At 45.2% G+C, this 25118-nt stretch overlaps 1 protein-coding gene across 5 annotated transcripts in view; it reads left to right on the top strand.

Moving 5' to 3' along the window:
* SLC16A3 (solute carrier family 16 member 3) overlaps nucleotides 1-25118 on the top strand; it is a 38511-nt gene that overhangs the window by 3246 nt on the left and 10147 nt on the right. For 3 of the 5 annotated variants that reach the window (XM_043528991.1, XM_037914576.2, XM_043528989.1), the window contains exons 2-3: nucleotides 24243-24485; nucleotides 24873-25016. In XM_043528991.1, coding sequence (XP_043384926.1) covers nucleotides 24263-24485; nucleotides 24873-25016 — 367 coding nt within the window. In that variant the 5' untranslated portion in view covers nucleotides 24243-24262. Of the gene's footprint in view, nucleotides 1-6051; nucleotides 6073-18809; nucleotides 18833-24242; nucleotides 24486-24872; nucleotides 25017-25118 lie in introns of those variants that run through there. The other 2 variants (XM_043528992.1, XM_043528990.1) reach the window with 2 other exon arrangements.

Genomic DNA, 25118 nt, shown 5'->3' with positions numbered 1-25118 from the left:
ACAGCTCCATTTCCTCATTTGACAAGATTATTAGCACTGGTCCTGGAACACAGGCAGAAATGGACATTGAGTTTGACTGATGCGTGAGTGCTTAATACAGAACTTTTAATTTATAGTCCTCTTAGAGTTACATAGTGAGTTATTTAAAGGTTTGCAATATCTGTGTCTGAGGGAGTGGTTGTTCAATTATTTTGGAATGGCAGATCAGTAGTTTGAAAGAGTTTGGAACAGAAGTCCATGTGTATGGTTAGTACAATATATTGGTGTAGTAATTAAGTTGGAAGTAGTAATTTTAGGACAATGATTCACATCAGTTGTATGCATTCTTAAATTGTGAATGAAGTGTACATTTTTGAGGCATAAATTCACAGACTTTAAATTGTGACACTGTAAACTAGAGTTCTACTTCTATGCTGAAAAGTGACTCTGTAAAATGACACCATCTTACTCAACAGACCTCTTCCTGTATATTCAGTCATATCTGCTTTTGATCCTACAAGCACTTATGCATGTGAACAACTCTGTGTACCTGGGTAGTCCCATGATCTTCAGTATGAGTAATCAAATGTGCATAAGTGTTTGCAGGATTTGAGCCTTTATTAGTATTTATTATTTGGCACTGATATTTTTTTATTTTTATTTTTATTTTTTTTGGTGCTTCATAAAACTCAGAATAAAGGCGGTCCCTGCTATGAAGAAGTTTGACAATTTTGTATACTATTTATTACTCTTAGGAGCACTGCAGAGTCAGGATAGCTGTAAGACATGGACTTCTAGTCCTTCTCCTGTACCATCAGCACAGTTATGTACTGAACTCTAGTTACAGGTCCAGTAATTTCTACCTTTGCAAACATACTGAAAGCAATGGCATTTCAGTGGGGCTATGCAGGTGTCTTTAATAAGTTAGCCTTCAGCTGATTATGTACAAAGACAGAAAGGGCATGGATTGACTATCAGTTCCCAAGGTGAGTTTGTGATGCTGAGAGGTAAGGCATTTAGATACAATGGTGGTGGGTGTGATGTAAAAACACAGGCATTAGGGGGAAAATCTGCTTATTTGTACATTAAGCACATTTGACAAATTAGTGAATGTCAGTAAGCTAAGAGATCCATGACGTCTTGTTTACAGAATTACACTTTAAGGGTTCATGGAGTGATAGTTGGATTTATGGGTGTTCTTGAACTATAAATGTTTGTTAAAGAAAATAATTGACACATGCTCTTTCTAGCTCTGTTGATATAAAGAAATCTATGTCAACACTTGAGTGTATTGAGCCAGATTTATATTTGAGTCTCCAGTTAGTTTTGTTTCTGGAGGAGCGTAGGCTGCACATATTTGGTGGTAACATGCTCCATGTCTAGAAAGGAGTACTTCCTGTAATTCCCATTAGTATCCCAGATGATGTAATGATCAGCACTGCCTATCTTCAAAAGGAGCAGCATCCATAGGGAGGGTTTCAATACAGTTTAGTCATGTATTGTTCAGATGAGTATCTCTATATATATTACTGTAGTTATCAGTGGAAGTGTCCCAATAAGATGGTGTGAAGGTAAATAGAGATAGGAAATGGGCTGATGTGGGACATGATGAACAGCTAGACAGCATAGAATTTGTGCCTGGGGTTTTATCAGATTGGGGGATGTTAAGAGACAGAAGGGGAATGATAGAAACTGGAAAACTGTTTCAAAGAACAGAAGTGAAGAATTCACCTCTCATGGCAGAAAGGAAGCCAGAATTGGCAGAAAAAAGGCTCAAGTGGACATGGGGGAGAGACAAAGTTACAGAGGTAGTTAGAAGGGGTTTGTGGATGGGACATCGGTGGTGGCCTTTGAGGAGGATGATTGTGTGAGTGAGAAGACCACTTTACAGACTGAACAGATTAGAGTTTGGATCTGGATAATTCTGGGAAACTACTGAAGAGTAAGTCATGTATTTTTAATTTCACATCTCGATTACTATAAAACTAATTCAGCAAAGTGTCAGAATAGAGGTAGATTCATGCTGTGTTGCAGGGCTGACTCCACAGACTTGAAAAGTGTCAGTAGGAGGAGGGTTGCTTTAAAGAGGGACGTCTAATGAAAATTAATTGATCTCTATAGAATCATAGAATATCAAGGTTGGAAGGGACCTCAGGAGGTCATCTAGTCCAACTTCCTGCTCAAAGCAGGACCAATCCCCAATCAAATCATCCCAGCCAGGGCTTTGTCAAGCCTGACCTTAAAAACTTCTAAGGAAGGAGATTCCACCACCTCCCTAGGTAGCCTATTCCAGTGCTTCACCACCCTCCTAGTGAAAATATTTTTCCTAATATCCAATATAAACCTCCCTCACTGCAACTTGAGACCATTACTCCTTGTTCTCTCATCTGCTACCACTGAGAACAGTCTAGATCTATCATCTTTGGAACCCCCTTTCAGGTAGTTGAAAGCAGCTATCAAATCCCCCCTCATTCTTCTCTTCTGCAAACTAAACAATCCCAGTTCCCGCAGCCTCTCCTCATAAGTCCTGTGTTCTAGTCCCCTAATCATTTTTGTTGCCCTGCGCTGGACTCTTTCCAATTTTTCCACATCCTTCTTGTAGTGTGGAGCCCAAAACTGGACACAGTACTCCAGATGAGGCCTCACCAATGCCAAATAGAGGGGAATGATCACGTCCCTTGATCTGCTGGCAATGCCCCTACTTATACATCACAAAATGCCATTGGCCTTCTTGGCAACAAGGGCACACTGACTCATATCCAGCTTCTCATCCACTGTAACCCCTAGGTCCTTTTCTGCAGCACTGCTGCCTAGCCATTTGGTCCCTAGTCTGTAGCGGTGCATGGGATTCTTCCGTCCTAAGTGCAGGACTCTGCACTTGTCCTTGTTGAACCTCATCATTTCTTTTGGCCCAATCCTCTAATTTGTCTAGGGCCCTCTCTATCCTATCCCTACCCTCCGGTGTATCTACCTCTCCTCCCAGTTAGTGTCATCTGCAAACTTGCTGAGGGTGCAATCCACACCATTCTCCAGATCATTAATAGGGGTCATAATTTCCCATGTGATTTTGGAGAAGTCAGTATCTCTTTCCATTCCCCATCTGTAAACTGGGGATAATACATTTTTCTGTTGTCCATTTAGGTTAAGATCTTCAGGATAGGTACCATCTCTTCTATCAACCTAGGTATTATATGCCTCCCATCACCATACTATTAAGCAACTTCCAATCTTTAATATACTAAACTTGGGTCTCCTAACTCTCAGGTTTGGCCCATCTTTCCTTTGCATTTGTATAGCACCAAGAAACACAATGGGGTCCTGAGCTCAACTGGTACTACTCTCAGTGCTACTCTAATGCTACTCATCAAAGATCTGCTTTCCTTTTGGTACCCACTGGGAACTGAGGCTTAGGCTCCTAAATCACTTAGGCCTTGGAATGCTGAGTGGCCCAATACCTAAATACCTTTAAAAATCTGTGCCTTAATCCCTGCACCATGGGATACTGCTACACAGGCAATAAAAGATGTCAGGCTGACTTGCAAATCGTAAAACTGCTCTGTTTTAAAAATCTTTTATATTACAAAGCTTCTCCTTTTGGATACAGTAAGCCAACACTTCTTACACACCGACAGCATCCTGCATATTACTGTGAATAATCAGCTAATATTCCATTGTATTTATTCCTGCACTGGTTTCTAAGGGAACAGGCAGACATAATTTGGAGAGTGGAAGCATATAAAACCTTCCCATTCTCCCTTTTGGTTATTTTTATACATGATTAAACATGGATAATATTACTAAAGCAACAAGGAGTCTGGCATGCAATTCTTTAATAGGTGAAATTTAGTGTAAACATAACACATAGGCATATAGGAATTGGTGGGCTGGATCAGACTAGCTTTCCTTGGAGATGGACATAAGCCTAGTTAATCTGATGGTTGGTTTCTCCCCCCCCCCCCCCCCCCAAAAAAAAAAAAAAAAAAAATTTCTGACTACAGCCGGAAAGAAAAGGAGTTGAGTACTAGTGGCACCCTAGAGACTAACCAATTTATTTGAGCATAAGCTTTCGTGAGCTACAGCTCACTTTATCGGATGTAGCTACTTCAGAGAAAGGTGCTTGAACCCCTATAATGGACAATTTTTGAGTAACCTGTTGATTGAGGATGCTTCATCCTCTATCTATCAGTTAGTTTAGTTCTTGTCTGTACTAGATTTTTTTTTTTCCCTTAAAATGTCACTGCCATGGCTACCACCAGTGCTGCTCCTCTGGTGCTAGCAACAGTGGAAGAACTAGACAAGGAACCAGTGGCCATTGAGATCTTAACACTGTGCTGTGACTATTGTTGAAAAGACGTTTTGGGTGAGACTAGTAAATCTCCTTTCTAACACACACTGTCCCTGATGGAAGGTATTTAATCTAGTAGACCGCTTTCTGTCTTTATCTGCTTTCTCTAAGTTTACAGAGATGAGGCTCACCGCTCCTAGTTTTTAGACTTCTAACATCAATTCATATTTAATATGGAGAATTAGCAATGGCTTAATATCAGTCTGTCTCACAGATCTGTGTGTGAATCCATCATTAGAGCAATTTTTTAAAAAATTGCTGTTTTATTTTGATCTCTAGTGCTATATACTTTGACACTTTTTTGGGGGGGGTGGGGGGGAAGAGTACATTGACTTTGCTGTTTCCCTATGGAACCTAAGGGCCTGATTTTTAGAAGTTCTGGGTATTTGCAGCTCTCTTGATTTCAGTTCAAGTTGTGGGTCTTCAGCACCTATGAAAATCTATAATAGAAAACTAGCCTATTTTCAAAGACTGCTCCTTTTTGTAAGTGCACACACATGGTTAGCCAGCCTATACAGACCAGGCCAAATAGAGTCTCTAAGGTGCCACAAGTCCTCCTTTTCTGAATAAGATAGTGAACCTGGTTTGGCCTGCTCTGCAAAGGCTAGATAACCACACAAGAGGAGGATAGACAGGGCCCCTCAATCAATGTTAGAAAATGAGCAGAGTTTCTGGAGCTGTCAGTTGTAAATGTGATTGTTTGCACAGGTGCTGGTACTAGGGGTGCTGCTGCACCCCTTGGCTTGAAGTGGTTTCCAGTGTGGTTCAATGACCCTCAGCACCCCTGCTATACAAATTGTTCCAGCACCCCTGATTCTTTGCTGTTCTCTTTATACAAGTTGTATAATGTTAATGAGATCTGGAGGTATCCCATCAATCCATATGATGAGTCCCTATTACTTTGATAGAGCTACTGTAAATCTAATTTATTCTGTGGCTGAAAAATCTACTTCCTGGAACGGTCCATTTCAGCCCATTGGTAGAGCAGCGACTTTCTATACTAAGCATGCAGTACAGCATGGATTGTAAACAATCAAGATCATATCTAGAATAAAGCAAATGTAATAGCTACTGATTGCTGTTTGTATGTGGATTCCTTTCACACTTGCTTTGTTTATACACAAAGAATTACATATCTTAATTAACCCATAGGTACTAATTTGCCATTAGCGTTGCATATATGAATATTAGAAAGTTGGTTCCTTGTGACTGGAAAGAGAGGCTGGTATTCTTTTTAACAGGCAGATTTAGGGTATGTTGAGGTAACACGGGGGTGAATAATGGAGGCAGAGAGAGCTATTATCTGGTAACTACATTAGCTTTGGGCGGTGTGGTGAGAGCGTGAATCCCCGGTCATTCTAGGAGTCCGGTTTGTATGGCAAGGGCGTATCTGGTAATTACGGTAGCTCCCGTCTGCCTGAGTCACGTCCTTCACGTCTCAGTGCAGCCGGGCGCTCGAGTGTCAGCTGTGCGTGCTGAGCGCATTAGCGAGTGTCGCCTCCCGAGGGCTGCCCTGAGCCCGACGTGGAGCCTCCCCCGGCCGAGCCCCGCAGCAGCGCTCTGCCCCCTGCGCCAAGCTGCTGGGGCGGCAGCGGATCCCAGGGGCCAGCGGGAGGCCGGGGGCGGCCGGGGAAGCCGGGGCGCTGCGGCGTGAACTGGCGGCGGAGATGGTTTCGTGGGGCGCACGAGGGAAGGCAGCCGGGCCTCTCGCTTCCGCGAATGGGAACTGGGCCCTTTTCCAGTCCGCGGTGGGAGAAACTGCACGTTGCTGCTTCCGCCCATTCTCAGCCACGTTACAGGCTCCGTGGCGCACGTGCTTTGGGTTTCCTTTTACTGTTTCCTCTTTTCTTGTTCTTCGTTTCTATACTGTTCTTTCTCAGAACTCCTATGCTTGTTTTCTGTTCCTTATTTCCTCCTTGTTGACGGCTCTCCCCATTCTTCATGAATCTCCCTTTCTTCCTGTAGCTCACTGCCTAACACGGCTACCACTCTAAAGGCTTCCTTTTGTCTCCTAAATAGTAGGATGGCTGTGTCCCCGAAAATGAGGACTTCTCCAGCTTTCAGTGATCTGTCCCTACAGACTTTAGAAAAATCCATTGTTCTGCCCTGATTTTTGTAACCCAGGCAGACTGGAAGGAGCCACTGGTGCTGGCTGGTTAGGCCAGAAAAATGAATAGCATATTTGCTGGGAACATGTGTATCTCAAGGGGCTGCCCATCAGGATTGCCCTATCTTTGCTCTTCCCACATCGAGCCAGACCTTCGCTTGAGCTAGCCATCTCCACCCAGCAAAGTTAGATCTACATACAGGCATGGTTCTGGGAACAGTGAGCCTTGCTCAGTCACATCTCCTCCATCCGCTGGAAGCTGCTGTCCCTGCATCAGCAGTGAACACTCGATTAGAGCAGGGCCAGGGCATCAGGAGCCTCTGTTGAGAGAGCATGAGGGGGAGACAAAGGACTGACAGCGAATTTAAAAAAAAAAAAGAATGAGTCTGATAGAGCGAGGGGAAGATCAGTTTAGGGTTGGAAGAAGAAAAAGGAGGGGAGCAATGAACAGAGGGAAGTATGGTGGGGGAAAAAGTAACAGGATCAAAAATACAAATAGAAAATCTAGGAGAGCGTGGAGATCAGAGACAAGATGGGAGCATAGGAGGTTTTTCTTTTCTAAAGGTGTTGGGCATCCAGAGAAGAAAAGGGCTGATACTGGGAGAAAAAGGTAAAAGGAATTGAGTGATAAGGATTATTTTCTTCTACCCTGCTTTTTACTGTAAATTGTTCAGCTTCCTTCCAAATGGAGAGAAGGTGAGGTGGGGATAGCTCAGCTTATGAGAGAGTACTTGAGACTTCTCCTTCCACCTCTTCCCCTATTGCCAAAGCCATGTGTAACGGTGCTTGGAGGGCCAGGCAGCCTAGTGGTTTGTGCACCCGACTTCCAGCCACTTGTTTCCTTGGTCAAGGTGCCTCAGTTTTTCAAACATTGGGGGGTAGGGAGACCCAGGCCCTCTCACTCCACCAGGTCCCTGGGTGAGTTGACCCCTGAACAGGGGGCATTCTAAGCATGGAGTCTAAATCCACTGCCCTGGACTACTTCCTACCAGAGTCCTTTCAGTTTGGGGTGTGACCCCATTGTCCAATTTACTGTGGTGGCTTGCCTCCAATGGTGCCCTCTCATGGATGTTGGGTGACACCCTGACACTGTCCCAGGCTCCTTCAGACATGACAGCTATAAGTTTGGTGCAGCCAAACCCCACAATGTCTCTGGGGTGTGATCATCCAGTTGCCAAAGACTCCTAGGTCTCCTTCGCAGCATCCCTTTGCTGGTAGACAGAATATGCTCCCTTGTGGCTGTCAAGCGAGTGGCCCTTCTGATCAGATGGGGCAGTAGCTCGCTCCTGCCTCTTCACCAGTCAGCTCTGAACTGGGCCGTACTCTCTCCTTTTCTACCCCACCCCTGGCCTGACATTGGCTGCAGATATAATGGGATTGGGCCTAGCTAGGCCCAAAGGCTGTCCTTAATCTGTGCCTGCTGGTGGACTGTTTCTTCACTTCATCACACCCTGCTACGCCCACCTTCCTGATCCAGTATGGCTGTTCTTGTGCATGGGTCAGACCAAAGGTCCATCTAGCTCAATATCCTATCTTCCGACAGTGGCCAGTGCCACGTGCTTCTGAGGGAATGAACAGGTAAATCATCAAGTGATCCATCCCCTATCACCCATTTCCATCTTTCGGCAAACAGGCTAGGGACACCATCTCTACCCATCCTGGCTAATAGCCACTGATAATTGCACACAATCTGTTCCCTTCACCGCCCTCTCTTACCATGTCATAAGTGTCCTTTATTTCCCTTTGAAGATCTGATCGTCCCTTCCTCTCCTCCTTAAATGTTCTGCCATAATCTGATGTTTGCCTTTGATAAAGGGCAGGTGAGGAGAAGTGCATATAGTGGTCCAGGATGGGTCTGTAGCTGCTTACAGGTGGCTCACATGTCAGATCACCACCTGCAGCACTGCTTGATTGAATCTTCTCTGGCACTCCCTGGATCTGATTTTACATGCAGAAGATCTGGCTTGAAGACAGGAGGCCTTCAGTGGGTAAGGGAAGGGCTGGGTGGTAACATGTGACAGGCCTGGTTGCGAGTAGTACCTTAGCTCAGTCAAGTTGCTGTCTGTTTCACTGGCTCAACAGCCAGGCAAGCAGGGAAATAAAACTATTTCCAGGACCTGGCCTGTATTTTATTATTTTATTTATTTATTTTTAGTACAGCCTTCTTGTGTCGGCACACAGGGCAGTAACAAGTCTCTTCCATCTGTCTGTCATTAGCAGCTGCTTCATGGTCTTGAGAGCAGTTGTTCTGCCCTCCCCCCCGTTATAAGGAGCTTTCTTAAGGGTTTTTTTGGGGCTATTTTGTTTCCCCACACTAGGTGGTTTCCATTTGACAGCTTCAGGTGGGAGTTTGTGTCTTGGCATCCAGAGTACATGCCACAATTTGTCCAATACTTTCTTCTAATTCTAATGAAAACAAGCTGCAGGCTGGTAACTTCTTGGGTCTCTTTGCTGGTAAAGTCTCTCAATCCAATACCTAGAGTCTTTCAAAGGCAATATTTTCAAAAGCCTCTCATTTTCTAACTTTTTAATAGATTTCCAACTCTCAGCCACACGTTAGCACTGAGACTATATTTAAATTAAAAATTCTCAGTTTTGTTTTGGTACTGTATATATTTGATTTCCATATGTTGTTGAGTGTAGTGAATGCTATGGATGCCTTTCTTAACCTTGATGTCACTTCTTTCTTGAGATCTGTTGGCTATTATGGTGCTACCCAGATAAATGAACTGTTCTACTTTCTTGAAGTTTTTGCCTTCCAGTATGATGTTACTGCTTGACATCTAGGTTTCAAGGATGTTTGTTTTGGCATAACTGATTTTGAGCCCTGCTTTGGCCTGCTTCTTTTTGCCAAGGTGACTGGCTTTGTAGCTTTTTGGGGGTGTTATTGAATGGAATGATATATTTGGCAAATGTTTAGTATGCCTAGGCTTTGCTACCTACCCATGCTATGCCAGTGTTTGTGTTGCTAATACATTTCTTCATCAGCCAGTCTATGGCAATGCCAACCAACAGGAGAGATAGAATGCAGCCATGTTTCACACTGTGTCCAATTGAACCACACTGGTTGTTCACTTTTACAGCAGACTTTGTGTCACTATGCATAGGTTGATTATGTTGATGACTTTAGCTGGAACTTCATCAGACTGCAGAATATTCCACAATTCATGCCTATGCAGATTGTCAAATGCCTTTGAAAATCAATTAAATTGATAAGGGGAGCCTGCCATTCTAGACATCCTTCTATGATGTCCTTAACATGAAAATCTGATCTATACAGATCTCTTGGGCCTGGTCTTCCCCAGCTTTGTATCCACTGCCTTTTTCATCCCGTGTAGTACCACACTACAGAAAACTTTCCCTACAACACTCCAGTTTCCTCTACTCCTCTCCAGTTTCTACAGTCATTAGGATTACCGTTTTTGGGTATTCTGACAATTATCCCATGTTTTCACTGGCCACAAGGGTCTCTTTTTTTTCCCTAAACTTTCTTGAACAGCTTTGTCAATTTTGTTAGGGTGTTAATGTCCAGTGCTTTTAGCATTGCTGCTGTGATTTTATCATTTCCCAACACTTTGTTGTTTCAGCTTTTTGACTTCTGCCTGGCATATATGTTGGACCAATGTTAATGTCAAGTTGATCAGGTTTGCCTGTTTAACTGAACTCTGACGGTGAGGTAGGGTTTGTCTGAGGACTTATTTGAAATGTTCCACGCATCTGTTGTTCTGTTCTACTTCAGTTGTAAGCATTTTTCCATCTTTATTTTTTTATTGGCTCATTTCATGTTTTGAAACTTCACACAGGGCTTTAGTCAATTGGTAAACAACTCTGTGGTTTCCTATCATAGCAGCAGTTTCACCTTCAGCTGCTAGGTCAGGAGTGGGCAAACTACGGCTTGCGGGCCACATCCGGCCCGTCAAACCATTTAATCCAGCCCTCAGCTCCAGCCGGGCAGCGGGGTCGGGGGTTTGCCCCACTCCAGCCGGGGAGCAGGGTTGGGGGCTTGCTCTGCTCCACATGGCTCCCAGCAAGCAGCCAGCGTGACATCCCCCCACCCCCCCCGGCTCCTATGTAGTACATGGAGGCGCGGTCAGGCGGCTCTGTGCGCTGCCCCATCTGCAGGTGCGACCCCTGCAGCTCCCATTGACCAGGAACCGTGGCCAAATGGGAGCTGCAGGGGTCGTGCCTGCAGATGGGGCAGCATGCACAGCCACCTGGCTGTACCTAAGGGCTGGAGTGGGGACATGCTTGCAGTAAGCGCTGCCTGGAGCCTGAGCCCCCCGCACCCCCCAATCCCCTGCCACTGCTTTGATCACTCTCCTGCCCTCCGAACCCATTGATCCCAGCCCAAAGCCCTCACACCCCTCCCCGTATCCCAAACCCCTGCCCAGCCCTGATCCCCCTCCGAGCCCCTCGTCCCAGCCTGGAGCACCCTCCTGCACCCCAAACCCCTCATCCCCGGCCCCACCCCAGAGCCCTCACCCCCTGCACCCCAACCTGGAGTCCCCCTCCCACGCTGAACTCCTCATTTCTGGCCACACCCTGGATCCCATACCCCCAGCCAGAGCCCTCACCCCCCTCCACATCCCTACCCCCAATTTTGTGAGCGTTCATGGCCCACCATACAATTTCCATACCCCGATGTGGCCCTCAGGCCAAAAAGTTTGCCCACCCCTGAGCTAGGTCTTCAACGTATCTCCATTTATTTTTCATTGTGTTTTTCACTGCTTTGTTTGCTTTCTTGTACTTCAACTAAATATTGGAAAAAGTAAAAGGAGGTTTTAGCATTTGGGACTTTTCCCTTCAGTGCTTTTCTTTCTTCTAGGAGATGCCACATCTCTTGGTTTATCCAATTCTTGCTTTGTCTGTTTTCATATCTGTGATGGCTGCTGCTTGAATCACTGTCTCTGAGCATGTCCCATTTTTCTTCAGTGTTGGTAAATGTTAATATTTTATATTAAACGCTCATGATTTCTTGGCTAAACATCTCAGAATCTTATCTGGGTTAGCCACAGGTGCTGGCTAAACAACATTAAAGAGGGTTTTATTTGGGATAAATTAATGTCATTATCCTACGAGGCTTGTACTTTATTTTCCATTCTGTTTTTACTCTGAACTTTCAGCTTACCAACACCACACTAGGGTCAGCTGAAGTTTTCTGCAGTGAGTTAGTGTGGTGTTAAATAATGGATTGTGTCCTTTTAACTCTAAACTTGTGATGCTTCGGGAAATGTCAAGGAAAGGAACCACTTGTAACGGATATTGGGCAGGTGTTTCTGAGGTTAATCAAATTAATAATCTATTGAAGGATGCTTTTAGAGTAATTCTTGATAAGCTAGCTCAATGGTCTCCAACCTTTTTACGTTCAAAATCACTTTTTGAATTTAAGGGCAACCCAGGATCTACCTCATCCCTTCCCCAAAGCCCCGCCCTGCTCTCCCCCACCCTCACTCACTTTCACGGGGTTGGGGTTCAGGAGGGGGTGTGGGCTCTGGGCTGAGCCTGGGGCAGGGGCTTGGGGTGCAGGAGGGGGTGAGGGGTGCAAGCTCTGGGAGGGGATCAGGGCTGGGGCTTGGGGTGCAGGAGGAGATATGGGATGCTGGCTCTGGGAGGGCTGGGGGCTGGGATATGGCCTCCCACTGGGCAGTATTTACCTCTGGCGGCTCCTAGTTGGCAGTGCAGTGCTGCACTGCCAAGGCAGGCTCCCTGCCTATCCCGGCCCCATGCTGCTCCCGAAAGGGGCCAATGCACCCCTGTGGCCCCTGGGGACAGAGGGGGGGCACGTGGCTCCACACGCTGCCCCTCTGCAAGAACCAACCCCACAGCTCCCATTGGCCACAGCTCCCTGTTCCCAGCCAATGGGAGCTCTGGGGGTGGTGCTTGAAGGCAGGAGCAGTGCTCAGAGGGAGATCCCCTCCATGTTTTTCCTCCCACCACCACAGGGCTGTGCCCGGGAGGGCGTGGGGCCAGGGCACACAGGGAGCCTGTCTTAGCTGCAGCCACGCTGCACTGCTAGAGATTGCGATCAGCTGGGAGATTGCAATCAACTGGTTGGTGACCACTGCCTAAGTTCAAGTTGAAATTTCATGCAGTATTCTTACTTTCAGTTCTGTACTGTTGGTTTTTCTTTGCTACTTTCTGTTTAAAGTTGATCTTTCTCCATTTTAATTTCAGTTTGGCAATGGAAAAATTGTTTGTTTGTTTTTTGGTTTTTGTTTTTCTGATGTCATTGCTTGAAATGCTCTTGCATCCTGGACAGATGAACTGTATCTTGAGCTGATGCAAATGTGATCAGTCTGGTGTGTTTGCCATCTGGTGAATTCCATGTTTCTCTATATATGTCTTTGAGGGAACAAGGTGCTTGCAAGGAGGTTAGACACCAAGCACAATTCAATGAGTCTCATCATTTTGATTAATGATTCCCAATCTATGCTGCCCCATTGCTCTTTCCATTCATTGGTTCTCACATCCTACTTTATCATTAGTCACCCATCACAAGGAGTAAATCATGTTTTGGTGTCCCATCTTTTGGGGGCTACTTACCTATTTGTCCCTCTAGGTCAGAGGCCATTGATCCACATCAAAAATCATTTGGGGGCCACATACCACCTCAGGGGTGCGTGGGCTGGGGACTTAACACAGGCTCAGGGGTGGGTGGGCTGGGGACTTAACACAGGCTCTGGGGTGGGGCCAGAAATGGGTGCAGGAGGGGGCTCTGGGCTGAGGCCAAGAGGCTTGGGGTGCACAAGCTGGCTCAGGGCTGGGGTAGGGGATTGGGGTGCAGGAGGCTGAGGCTCTGGCTCTGGCTGGTGGTGCAGGCTCTGGGGTGGGGCTGGGGATGAGGGGTTTAGGATGCGGAAGTGGGCTCAGGGCTGGGGCAGGGAATTGGGGTGCAGGAGGGGGTGTGACTCCAGTAGGGGGTGTGGGCTCTGGGGATGGGTTGGGGTACAGGGGGAGGTTTGGGGTGCAGGCTCTGGGTAGGAGCTTGGGTGCGGGAGGGGGCTCAGGGCTGGGTGCTGGAGGGAGTGTGGGGTGTAGGCTCCAGCTGGGAGGCACTTCCCTTGAGTGGCTCCCGGTTGGCAGTGCAGCAGGGCTAAGGCAGGCTCCCCGAAATGGCTGGCATATCCGGCCTCTAGGCAGAGGGGTCAGGCAGCTCCCATTGGCCACAGATCCCAGCCAACTGGAGATGCGGAGCCAGTGCTGGGGGCGGGGGCAGTGCGCGGTGCTTCCCTGATTGCCCCTCCGCCTAGGGGCCGCAGGGATGAGCTGGTGCTCGCGGCTCCAACCCTGCAGGGCAGTGCAGAGGCTCAGGGTTTCCAGCCCACGGTGCAGAGGCTTGCCGTGGGCTAGATGAAAAGAAGCAGTGGGCCGGCAGTTCCCACACCCCTGCTCTAGGTGGTAGTCATGCCCTCGGGTTCTGCCTGCTAACCTCCTGATCCATATGGAAACTGACTCTTGGAACACAGGTAAGTATTTAACAAATTGTTAAAGATGTGAGTTTAGACACTGGAGCTCTGTTTAGCAGAGTCATGGTGGTGTAACCTGACCAGCAGATAGCCCCAACAAATTGGAGGGGGGGGGAGAGTGTGTTAAAGCAATTGACCAATCAATACATAGCCATGTGAACTGTTGATTGGTTACTTTGTTTACCTAACAACGCAGCCTGAACTGTTAGGTTAAACTAATCAACCAGCCAAGAACTGTTTTTAGGTAAACAGGTATGTTTCACATGAATGATAACCATAAGTAAGATCCTGAGACCTGCATCCCTCAGGCCAAGAGTCTCTTCTGCTTATGTGCAGACTTCAAGGTTACACAGCGGACAGTGTGATTTGACCACTCTAGGCTGCATTTACTTCGTTGGCCATGTCCTGGCAGCGCAGCCTGCATTCCACTGCTTTTCTTTTCTTTCCTTTCCTAACAACTGGGCCTGCCTTAGGTTGCCCCTGTCTTTCAGGCATCATAGCTAGCATTGGCTCACCAGTCCTCAAAGGAGGATATTTCTATGGTTATACTTCATTTCAGGGCCTATTTACAAGTTTCTTATCATACTTATAATTTGCTGAACAAGTTCATTTCAATTCTCATTTTCTCTTGAACACTTCACAATCTTAAAATACATTATTTTGGTCCAAAAACACATGAAAAGCGTAGGTTTCAGAGTAGCAGCCATGTTAGTCTGTATTCGCAAAAAGAAAAGGAGTACTTGTGGCACCTTAGCGACTAACAAATTTATTTGATCATAAGCTTTCGTGCATCCAGTGGAGTGAGCTGTAGCTCACGAAAGCTTATGCTCAAATAAATTTGTTAGTCTCTAAGGTGCCAAAAGTACTCCGTTTCTTTTTATGAAAAGCATAATTGACAAACAATTTGTAGTCTACATAATACAACTATAGGATGTAACATTACATTCAGAACTCCCTTTGTGGTAGGTGACCATCCCATAACCGATTCACACCAGCTATGCTGTCCAATTTTTAATAAATTTAATAATTTCAACTTGTTTCACAGTTTTTCCATTAACCATATTCAGTTTTACCTCAATACCTTCAATTACACTTCAGAGGCATTTATAGACCTTATCTTTATCCTCATCACTGTATTTCTCTGTCAGAGCATAGCACTGTATGATTGACATCTTTAGGAATCTGGTTTGGAATCTGACATATGAGGCATTGGTTGATAGGTGATTCTCTCTTTCCCTCTCCCACCCCCCATCTGTCTCAATGAGTGCTGCTACTCCTGAATGTACAGGTGGCACTGCAACCTGAATAGATTAGATGTTTCTTGTCTTGCTTGAAGCACTTCTTATTCCCACCTGTTAGTCTGTTCTCACTGATGCCCAGGATTTCAAGGTCGTAGTTGTCCATCTCCCTCAAGATCTGTGAGACCTTTGATGTTTAGAACATTGTCCTCTTGTTCCAGTAACTGACTTTGAAGTGTTTTCTTGCTGCCAAGTTCAAGCTTTTTGGGGTCCTGACTTCCAGAGACTGCTTTCGCTAGGAACCTTCATGCAGCACAACTTGGGTCAGCAGCATTCTCTACTGAGCTTCCATTTTTACCAGAATGGTAGCCTGGTTCCATTTCTGTCACCAGTGAGGTGTTTTTTTTTTTTTAGATAGAAGGCTGGGGGGGGGGGGAAAGAACTACAAAAGTTTTATAAAAATGAAATACCAAAACACACTGACTCACTATGTAGCATTCTTATCCCTCATATAGTGAGGCAAAACCAAAGAAGCGGGAATACCTGTATTCCACCTGCAGTATGAATGCAATGAACAGTTCTGGTAGTTGGGCTTCTGCCCTTGCAACTGTGGATCAGAATAAGTTTACAGGTACATGCTGGTCCTGATGTGAGTGAGCAGCTTGCACAAAGTGTGCACACATGGATGGATGCTCATGTTTCTGCAGGGAACAGATAGTCTTTCAGCTAAGCATAGAATTCCTGATTTTTTTTGGGACTGGGAGTGTTACACATATCAGTTGCAGCAATACTGTATCTTTTGTTTGCATAATGGGTGTTGAATGCTTCACTCTGATAGGCTTATCCCTGGCAAAGTCTCCTGTGGCCTAATTCTAATCTCAGTGTAACTGAGAAGAGAATGAAAAGGAGGACTTGTGGCACCTTAGAGACTAACCAATTTATTTGAGCATGAGCTTTTGTGAGCTACAGCTCACTTCATCGGATGCATACTGTGGAAATCGCAGAAGACATTATATACACAGACACCATGAAACAATACCTCCTCCCACCCCACTCTCCACTTTGATTTTCATGCAGGTTGTAAGGAGAGTGGTCACTTTGGATAGGCTATTACCAGCAGGAGAGAGAGTTTGTGTGTGTGGTTTTTGGAGGGGGGTGAGAGAACCTGAATTTCTGCAGGAAATGGCCCACCTTGATTATCATACGCATTGTGAAGACAGTGGTCACTTTGGATGGGCTATTACCAGCAAGAGAGTGAGTTTGGGAGGGTGGAGGGTGAGAAAACCTGGATTTGTGCTGGAAATGGCCCAACTTGATGATCACTTTAGATAAGCTATTACCAGCAGGAGAGTGGGGTGGGAGGAGGTATTGTTTCATGGTGTCTGTGTATATAATGTCTTCTGCGATTTCCACAGTATGCATCCGATGAAGTGAGCTGTAGCTCACAAAAGCTCATGCTCAAATAAATTGGTTAGTCTCTAAGGTGCCACAAGTCCTCCTTTTCTTTTTGCGAATACAGACTAACACGGCTGTTACTCTGAAACCTGAGAAGAGAATTTGGCCCTTAGGCTCTGCCAGTGCATGCAAGAATAAAACATGACAGAGTGGTTTGGGCACAAATTTGAGGGTTTTGGCAGCTGGTTTTGGGAAAGAATTTGGAGCTATGCTGTGTAAAAAGCAAGGCACTGATCTGTTGGCAGAAACTTTAATTGGCAGGTGGACTGTATGTGAAGGGAAATCACTAGCTTCTTCCTAGATAGAGTGCATGTTTTACAGTGTTTTCTTGGATTGAAAGCAAAACATTTTCTTAACACAGAAGCAACTGAAAAAGGTTCCTTGTCTTGTTAGACAGAGAGTCAGCTACTTCCATTGTTTAGCCTTGGAGCAGTTTGACTAAATGGAGTTGGAAACAGAATAACGCTTTGACAGAATTCTCTATTTTTTCTAGAATGAGTTAGTGTGCTGCCATTTAACAGTGATAAGTTAACGATCCATCTGCCCCGTGAGGCTTTTCAGATGGATATTTTAGTGACTAAATTTATGTCAGTTTATAGAGGATTACCCTTAAAAGAGCTTTGCTGAAAATTCGCCAAAGAAACCGTACAGGCACACATGAAACCATATCTTCAGGAAATAGTAGTGACCTGTCTGTGATAGGAAAAGTTGTTTGTGTTTTTTTTTGTTGGTTTGTTTGTTTTTTTTTAAATTTGGGTATCCAGATCCTACAGCACATCGGGGAGGGACAGAAGATAGAAAGTCTGTTACAAATGACAGAAAGAAAGTAAACTTGAGTTCCTGTAAAAATGTCATGATGGAAACAACTGCCTCCCCCCCCCCCCCCCGGCAGTAACTTCACTCCACATGCACACCAAAGTCCTGAAGACACTGGAAGCAGGAAGCTAAATTATCTAGCGCAAAGGTGGGCAAACTACAGCCCACAGGCCACATCTGGCCCACGGGACCATCCTGCCCAGCCCTTGAGCTCCCGGCTGGGGCGGCTAGCCCCTGGCCCCTACCCTGCTGTCCCTCCTCCCCCGCAGCCTCAGCTCTCCATGCCGCCAGCACTCTGGGCTGTGAGCTCCTGCTGGGCAGCATGGCGGGCTCCGGTTGGGCAGTGCAGCTGCCAGTCCTGCCACTCTGAGCGGCATGGTAAGGGGGCAGGGAGTGGGGGGTTGGATTAAGGGGCAGGGAGTTCCAGGGGGCAGTCAAGGAACAGGGAGCAGGCAGCAGTTGGATGGGGTGGAGGTTCTGGGGGGAGCAGTCAGGGGGTGTTGGATAGGTGTGGGAGTCTCAGACAGCCTGTCAGGGGACAGGGAGTAGTTGGATAGGCCTGGGCGGGCCTCTCAGGGGGTGCGGGTGTGGATGGGGTCAGGGGACAAGGAGCAGGGGTGATTGGATAAGGGGTGGGGACCGGGGGGGGAATTAGGGGACAAGGAGCAGGGGGGGGTTGGATGGGTCTGAGGTTTTGAGGGGGGCAGTCAGGGGTGGGAAGTGGGAGGCAGTGGATGGGGGTGGGGCCCAGGCTGTTTGGGGAGGCACAGCCTTCCCTATCCGGCTCGCCATATAGTTTCACAACCCCGATGTGGCCCTCAGGCCAAAAAGTTTGCCCACCCCTGATCTAGCAGATGTACTGGAAATACAATCCAACTTTGGCTATTTGGTCAAGAAGAATATTTTGGTAAAAACCTGTATGATGAATGAAATATTCCAAATCACCTAATCTTATGACAAAATAAATGAATGGCAACATATTTACTGCAACAAAATGGTGTATAGTTTTATGTAGCAAAATGTATTAAACCAACAAGTTAAATACATTTAATGAATTTTAACTTGCTGTGCAAAATTAATTCTCAGTAAAGTCAACATGAGTGAACAGACTATATCTACCCCAGTTAGGAAGCTGGGCATGCACCGGAATTTAAATTTCACTGCTTTTGGAAGGGTTCTGGGCTGGAGGTGCTGGCTCTCCCATGGAGGAGTTCTGGGCCCCCACTGATTATTGCAGGGGGGGGGGGAGTGTGCCCCTACTTGCCCCCCATTGTGCATGCCCCTGAGTGACATACATCTTTGGTATACTAGTATCTCAGGAACTTTTTTGGACACGAGATGTACTGATTTCTCAGTGTGTGGTTATATTTAATGCCTTGTTCTGTCTTTCTCTTCTAGATTAGAGAGCCCTTTATTACCCATGCAGGTACTTATACGCTGTTATCAAGTAATGTATCAATCTTTTTCTGATAAAATAAACTGATTGAATCCTTTATGCCTCTCACTACAAGGCATTTTGTTTTCTTTCTTCCACAAATGATTTTTCAGTTTATATTCCAGGTGGAAATTCCATTCCAAAATTTCAAAGTTAAGTGTGTAAGATAAATGTGCTGAATTTGTACTACTGTGAGCAGTCCCATTAAGTTTGTGTTTGCAGGATCAGGCCTTATTCTCCTAAATAGAAGTGACTAAACATTCAAAAGGTACTGAGGAAGCACATACTGTACCTTTAAAAATATTGGCCTCCATGTTTTAAAGTACATTTACTTTCTTGGGGTTTTATGCTTCACAGCCTGTTGGTCGTATTCTGGTTTTAGGTTCTAGATCCACAACTTCCTGAACACCAAGTATCTGTTGCAATTGAACTTCCAAAAAAGGAATGGGGGGGGGGGGGGGAGAGAACAAAAAAACCTGTGGTGCTAGCTTTTCCCTTAAAGAACAGACCTGTGAAACAGATCAGTGATGATCACTGCCAGATTTATTTCTGGAACATGAATGTGAAACTCTTTCTTCCAAGTAGCAGAGTGCTAGTCTAAATGTCATAGAAAGGACACTCATTTCAGACTAAGAATGATCATGTATTCAGCATGCAGCTGTCTAGACAGCAAATCTGCACCAAAAAGATAGCTATGTCTACACGCTCTGGTTTTGAAGTGCATTTATCAGGAATAAGGCATGGTGAGCCAAGTACATAATGCATCAAAAATCACTGTCTGATATTTCATAAGAGAACAGAAGTATTGCTTAGTAATGGGCATCTTATCTCTCTGGCATGCAGATTCCTCCACCACTTCGGATGTCCTTTGCATGGTAGGGTGATTTGGTGGGTTGACGATTTTTTTTTTTTTTTTTTTTTTGAGTGATATGTCCAAATAAGTAGTCCACCCCTTCTGGGGTAGCAAAAGTCTGAACAAATATAAATCTGTTTTCCACCCAGTATATTCATTTCATCACAGACCTCCCTTTGGGGGTGGGGCCTTATCTTTCTTCTCCATTTTCCTGGAGTGTAACACTACTTCACTCAGTCTCTCCCTCTGGTCTAAGGCTTCCTCTTTTTAAGCTCCCCCACCATGGCTGGAGGCATTTCCACACCTCTTCTGTATGGTGTATAATCTCTAGCTTTCAAAAATCATACATTAGGCTTCAAAATCAAGAGATTTTTTTTTTTAAAGTTGGGTTTTATTTGCCTTCTGGGTTTTGAGCTGTTAGGCTTTTTGTTTTCAAGCTTCTCTCTGCAATTACGAAAGCTATAAACTTACTTTTTGAAATTAAAAGTTGAGATTCTGACATTCATTTGATTCCCAGAACTGTGGCTTTAAGAAAAACACTAGCTATCACATGACTCTCAATAAAATCATGACAGTTGGCAACCCTCCCTCTATTTTAGGCTCTCTGTAGCCGCTGTCCACTCCACCCAAAAAATAATTCCTGCTTCACTTATCTCCAAAGCACTTGCTTGCCATCCTTCTAGGCCTCCTCCCCAACCCTTTCCTCAATCTTCTTCCAGATAGGTTCCCTCAAGAGCCTTCTCCATCAGCTCCCTTCTATGGGTTTCTTACTTGGGTCTCCCTCATGCTGAGTGGAGCATAATAGCCCTGCCCCTCTTTCCTTTCCCTTTCCTACCCTCCCCTTCCCCTTTTTTATAGACTTCTGTCATATGACTCTTCATGCAGCTACAAGTCCCAGAATGCCTCTCCTTAAAGAAACCAGGGGCCAATAAAAGATGTTCCCTCACCCACCTTGTCTCTCTAATATACTGCGACTAACACAGGTACAGCTATACTGCATGTCCTTAAAGAGTCAGAATAGGATGGGCTGGACCTATGCCTGCCTTTAAATGAATAACTTGCCCTGTGTCTGACACAGACAGACAGACAGACAGACAGACAGACAGACACACACACACACACACACACACACACACACCCCCCCCCCCCCCCCCAACCTCCTTCTATGGGAAAGCTATTTAGGGCTAGAAAGTTTCAATGTATTGTTTTAGCATGATACTAAATGCAGGAGTCCGAACACTTCCTCAGGCTGAGCTAGTTTCCATCTTTAGCTTTGTTATCTTGAATTTTGTGAAGTGCAATGATGCTGATAGTATACATTGTAGCTTATCTGACATTTAACATTAAAATTATGACAAATTTTGAGTTAAGAGGGTTATTGTGTCTTCAGGATAATTTGCTGGCATAACTTATTTTGTTAGGCCCTCATGCCATATTTTGAGCACTTGTGCCAAATATTATGTAAGATCGTATGCCACTTACCCCAAGCAGGCCCATATAATGCAATAATACCATATAATAAGATAAATATAGTTTTAGAGGGACTTTCCCTTGACAGTGAGGACTCTGACAGTTCACCTGAATGGAAATCTATTTGTGACCAAAAAAAACCAAAACAAACCTTAAGTGGGCACTAATGCATTCTAATTAATTTAATGAACCACTGAGGTACCACAAGTATTCTAACAAGAGGCTCCCACAAAAAGTCTTTCCTCCTATCCAGTGATTAAACCCAATGTATGAGGGAGGAGGGTAGAATTCTGCAGAGAGTATAGGCAGAGGGACTGAATTATCTATTTGTTTTTTTTTCCTATTTAAGCAAAATTCCTTATCACAACCATAACTAAGGAGGGAGACAGCATCACTAGGCAAACTTTTTTATTACAGGGGTCTCAAACACATGGCCTGTGGAGTTATTTCCTGTGGCCCGCCATAGGTGCCAACTCCACTAGCAGCCAGGCTCCCCTCCCCCCCCACCCCCCGAGTGCGCTGCTCCTCCGCCTACCTCCCAGCACTTCCCACTGCCAAACAGCTGTTTGGTGGTGCTTAGGACTTTCCAGGAGGGAGCGGGGAGGAGCAGGGACATGGAGTGCTCAGGGGAGGAGGCGGAGAAGAGGTGGGGCCGGGGCAGGGATTGGAATAGGGGCAGGGAGGGGGCAGAGTTGGGGCAGGGGCTTTGGGGAAGGGTTTGGAATGGGGGCTGGGAAGAGGCAGGGCTGGGGCAGGGCCTCATGGAAGGGGTGGGGTGGGGTGGGGTGGGGCAGGGGGTGGGCTTTAACCGAAGTAATTCTAAAAGTAAATGCGTATTTTGTCGTTTGAGTGAAGTGCATTACTGAGTATTTTATAGTTTATTAAAACCCCGCTTCTCATTACACTTTTTTAAAAGTTAATACATTGACTTTTAATAGCATACTATATTACTCTTTTTTTTTTTATTTTTTTTATTTTTTACTATACTTTTGTATTGTTGTATGAAAAGGTTTCAGTGATGCAGCCCTTGGGCCAACGTACTAGTCCTCAGGTGGCCCACATGGTGACTTGAGTTTGAGATCCCTGCTTTATTAAGTGCCCTTCACTTACAATGGTTGTACTTTAGTCCTGAAATACTGTGTGCAACACTATCAGAACCTAATGTTCTGCTTCTGCAGTTTGATTTTTTCCTAAAGGGATTAGTGAGACTGTCCGGGAAATGGAATAGTACAAAAAATGCCACACTGCATGTCCTTAAGGATACTAGCCTGAGTGAAAGGATATAATAAAGAACAAAAAAAACCTTAGCTAAAAATGAATGAAGCAAGTGGATGTCATAGCCTTGCATGATGAAGCCGATGTGACACAAATAAAGATCAGCAGCTTGCTCAGTGTGTACTATGCCCACAGCTGCACTTGTTTGTTCCAGCCCTGCTCCAACCTGCTTCCAATCCAGCTTCAACTTGCTACTAGTCCCTGTTCCAGTCCCTATTCCCTTCCACTTCTGACTTCTGGTTTCAATCCCCAGCTCTGTCTCTGGCTTATGCTTCTGGTTGACCTTCCGGCTCTGACATTTGGCTTCTATCCTTGTGACACTGACCCTTGGCTCATTCCTGGACTCTGTTCACCCTGGATCCAGCTGTAACCAGCAGGGAAAATGCTCATTTCAACCACTAGGCCTGACCGCTCCAAGGCCTGGTTGGCTACAGTATTATCATCTGCACTTTACAGATAAACACTCTGTGCCTCAAGTCTCTAAGTGACATGCCCAAGGTCTGGCAGAATCAAGAACTGAATCCAGAGCTCCTGAGTGTCAGCCCAGTACCTTACCCACAGGCCCTCTCTCCTTTCAAACTCTCCATGCTTCTCTGTCACAGGTGACAGTATCACTGTTCATCCTGTCACTCTTTCTCAGGCCCACAACCTAAGGGGGGTGAGTGTGTGTGTGTGGGGGGGCGCTTTCTTCCTTTGTTCTTGCCCCCCAGTTCTTGATCCTTTTTAATCTATATTGTTTCTTTTTAAATGGTTACTTATGTTGTCTGTGGTTTATTATGTACATGGGTCACTACAGGTAGGAACCACTGCTCCCAGTTGTGACCAGAGTCCAAAATAGTGCAATATCCATACAGACAATCCTATTTGCAGAATCACAGTTGCTATGATTTAAAACTGTTTTTTCTTTGAAAATTACCTGCAGGTGTGTCATCACTATAGGTCGGTCTGTCTATCTAATCTATTGTATTTATCTGCCCGCCCCCCCCCCCCCCATTACTATTGTATCTGAGTGCGTCAAAAGCTTTATAAAGCATTTATCCTAACAACATCCATGTGAGGTACTAGTATGCCCATTTTACAGATGGGGAAGTGAGGCACAGAGTGACTTGTCCAAGATCACACAGGAAGCCTGTGGCAGAGCAGAGGCTTTAACCCTGGTCTCCCAAATACTAGGCTATAGCCCTAAGCACTGAACCACCCTTCCTCACTAGCATCAAGGTCTTGTAAGTATCAGAGGGGTAGCCGTGTTAGTCTGTATCCACAAAAACAACGAGGAGTCCAGTAGCACCTTAAAGACTTAGAAGAAGTGGGGTTTTTTACCCACAAAAGCTTATGTCCAAATAAATCTGTTAGCCTTTAAGGTGCCACCAGACTCCTCATTGCTTTTAAGGTCTTATAAGGTCATTGACAAACAGTCCTCACAGCATAAGGAAAGCTGAGTTTCCTGTGTAGCAAGTGGGCTTAACATCTTTATGATATGTAAAGAGAAACCAAGCAATGCTGCAATTTCTCAGTTTTTTTTTTTTCTATAAAATGATTGGTTTGGTTGAAATCCTCTCTATTTTAACTTCAGGTGATCTGTGATGTACAGCCACTTAAAATTCTACCAGCTAATTACATTTCTGTGTAATGGGAACAGAAAATCTGTAGCCATAAGTCTTCAGCCACTATACTTTAAAATGTTCTCACATGTTTCAAGTGTCTGCATGTACAACAGCTCCTTCCTGTGGAATAAACTTGAGTGGATTATCATTCCAATATGCATCTATGGATTCTAGTAACTGTATTTTTATTATTTCTTAGGCAACCCATTGAGTCTCACTATGGGAGTTGTGGTAGTTGATGATGCTCCATCTGGTGTCAAAGCCCCTGACGGGGGTTGGGGCTGGGCCGTTCTCTTTGGAGGCTTTGTCATCACTGGATTTTCCTATGCCTTTCCAAAGGCCGTTAGTGTCTTCTTTAAAGAGCTTATCCGGGAGTTTGGTGTTGGATACAGTGACACAGCATGGATCTCCTCCATTCTACTGGCTATGCTTTATGGAACAGGTAAATAGTATCTATTTTTAAAACCGTGTAGTCTAGAAGTAAAGGGTCTTATTTGTCTGTTTGCTTCCCAATGTGAATCTTAAGTGCCCACAGTTAATCTGCATGCAAAACAAGCATTTTGAAAAAATTAATTATGGGGCAACATATGAATTGTCAGTTCCCTGGGTACATCCATCATGTCTATAATGTAACTTCCTTTTCATCATCCTCAGTAGAAAAAGATAGTTTCACAGCACTCTGAAGCTGCAAAGTGCTAAGTATGCAGAGTTACCAGAGAGGAGATATGCATGAAGTGTGGGAAGAAATGCAAATCTATAGATTAAATCAATAGAGAAATTGGATTGTTCTGGTTACTGTACCAAGCATATTCTCATTCCCCTTGCTCAGGTCCCCTGTGTAGCGTGTGTGTCAATTGGTTTGGCTGTCGTCCAGTCATGCTGGTTGGAGGGCTCTTTGCTTCGCTAGGGATGGTGACCGCTTCCTTCTGTACCAACATCATTCAGCTCTATCTCACTGCAGGTGTCATTACAGGTAGGTAAGTGTGGGTGACTGACAATATGCAAGTTAGCTCCATCTCCAATTCCAATATCCGCACTGGTATCCATGGCAAACACCTAAAGCATTAGATCCCCC

Source organism: Chelonia mydas, chromosome 14 (assembly GCF_015237465.2).
Source record: "Chelonia mydas isolate rCheMyd1 chromosome 14, rCheMyd1.pri.v2, whole genome shotgun sequence".
NCBI lineage: Eukaryota > Metazoa > Chordata > Testudines > Cheloniidae > Chelonia > Chelonia mydas.
This window is presented reverse-complemented; position numbering and strand designations above follow the sequence as displayed.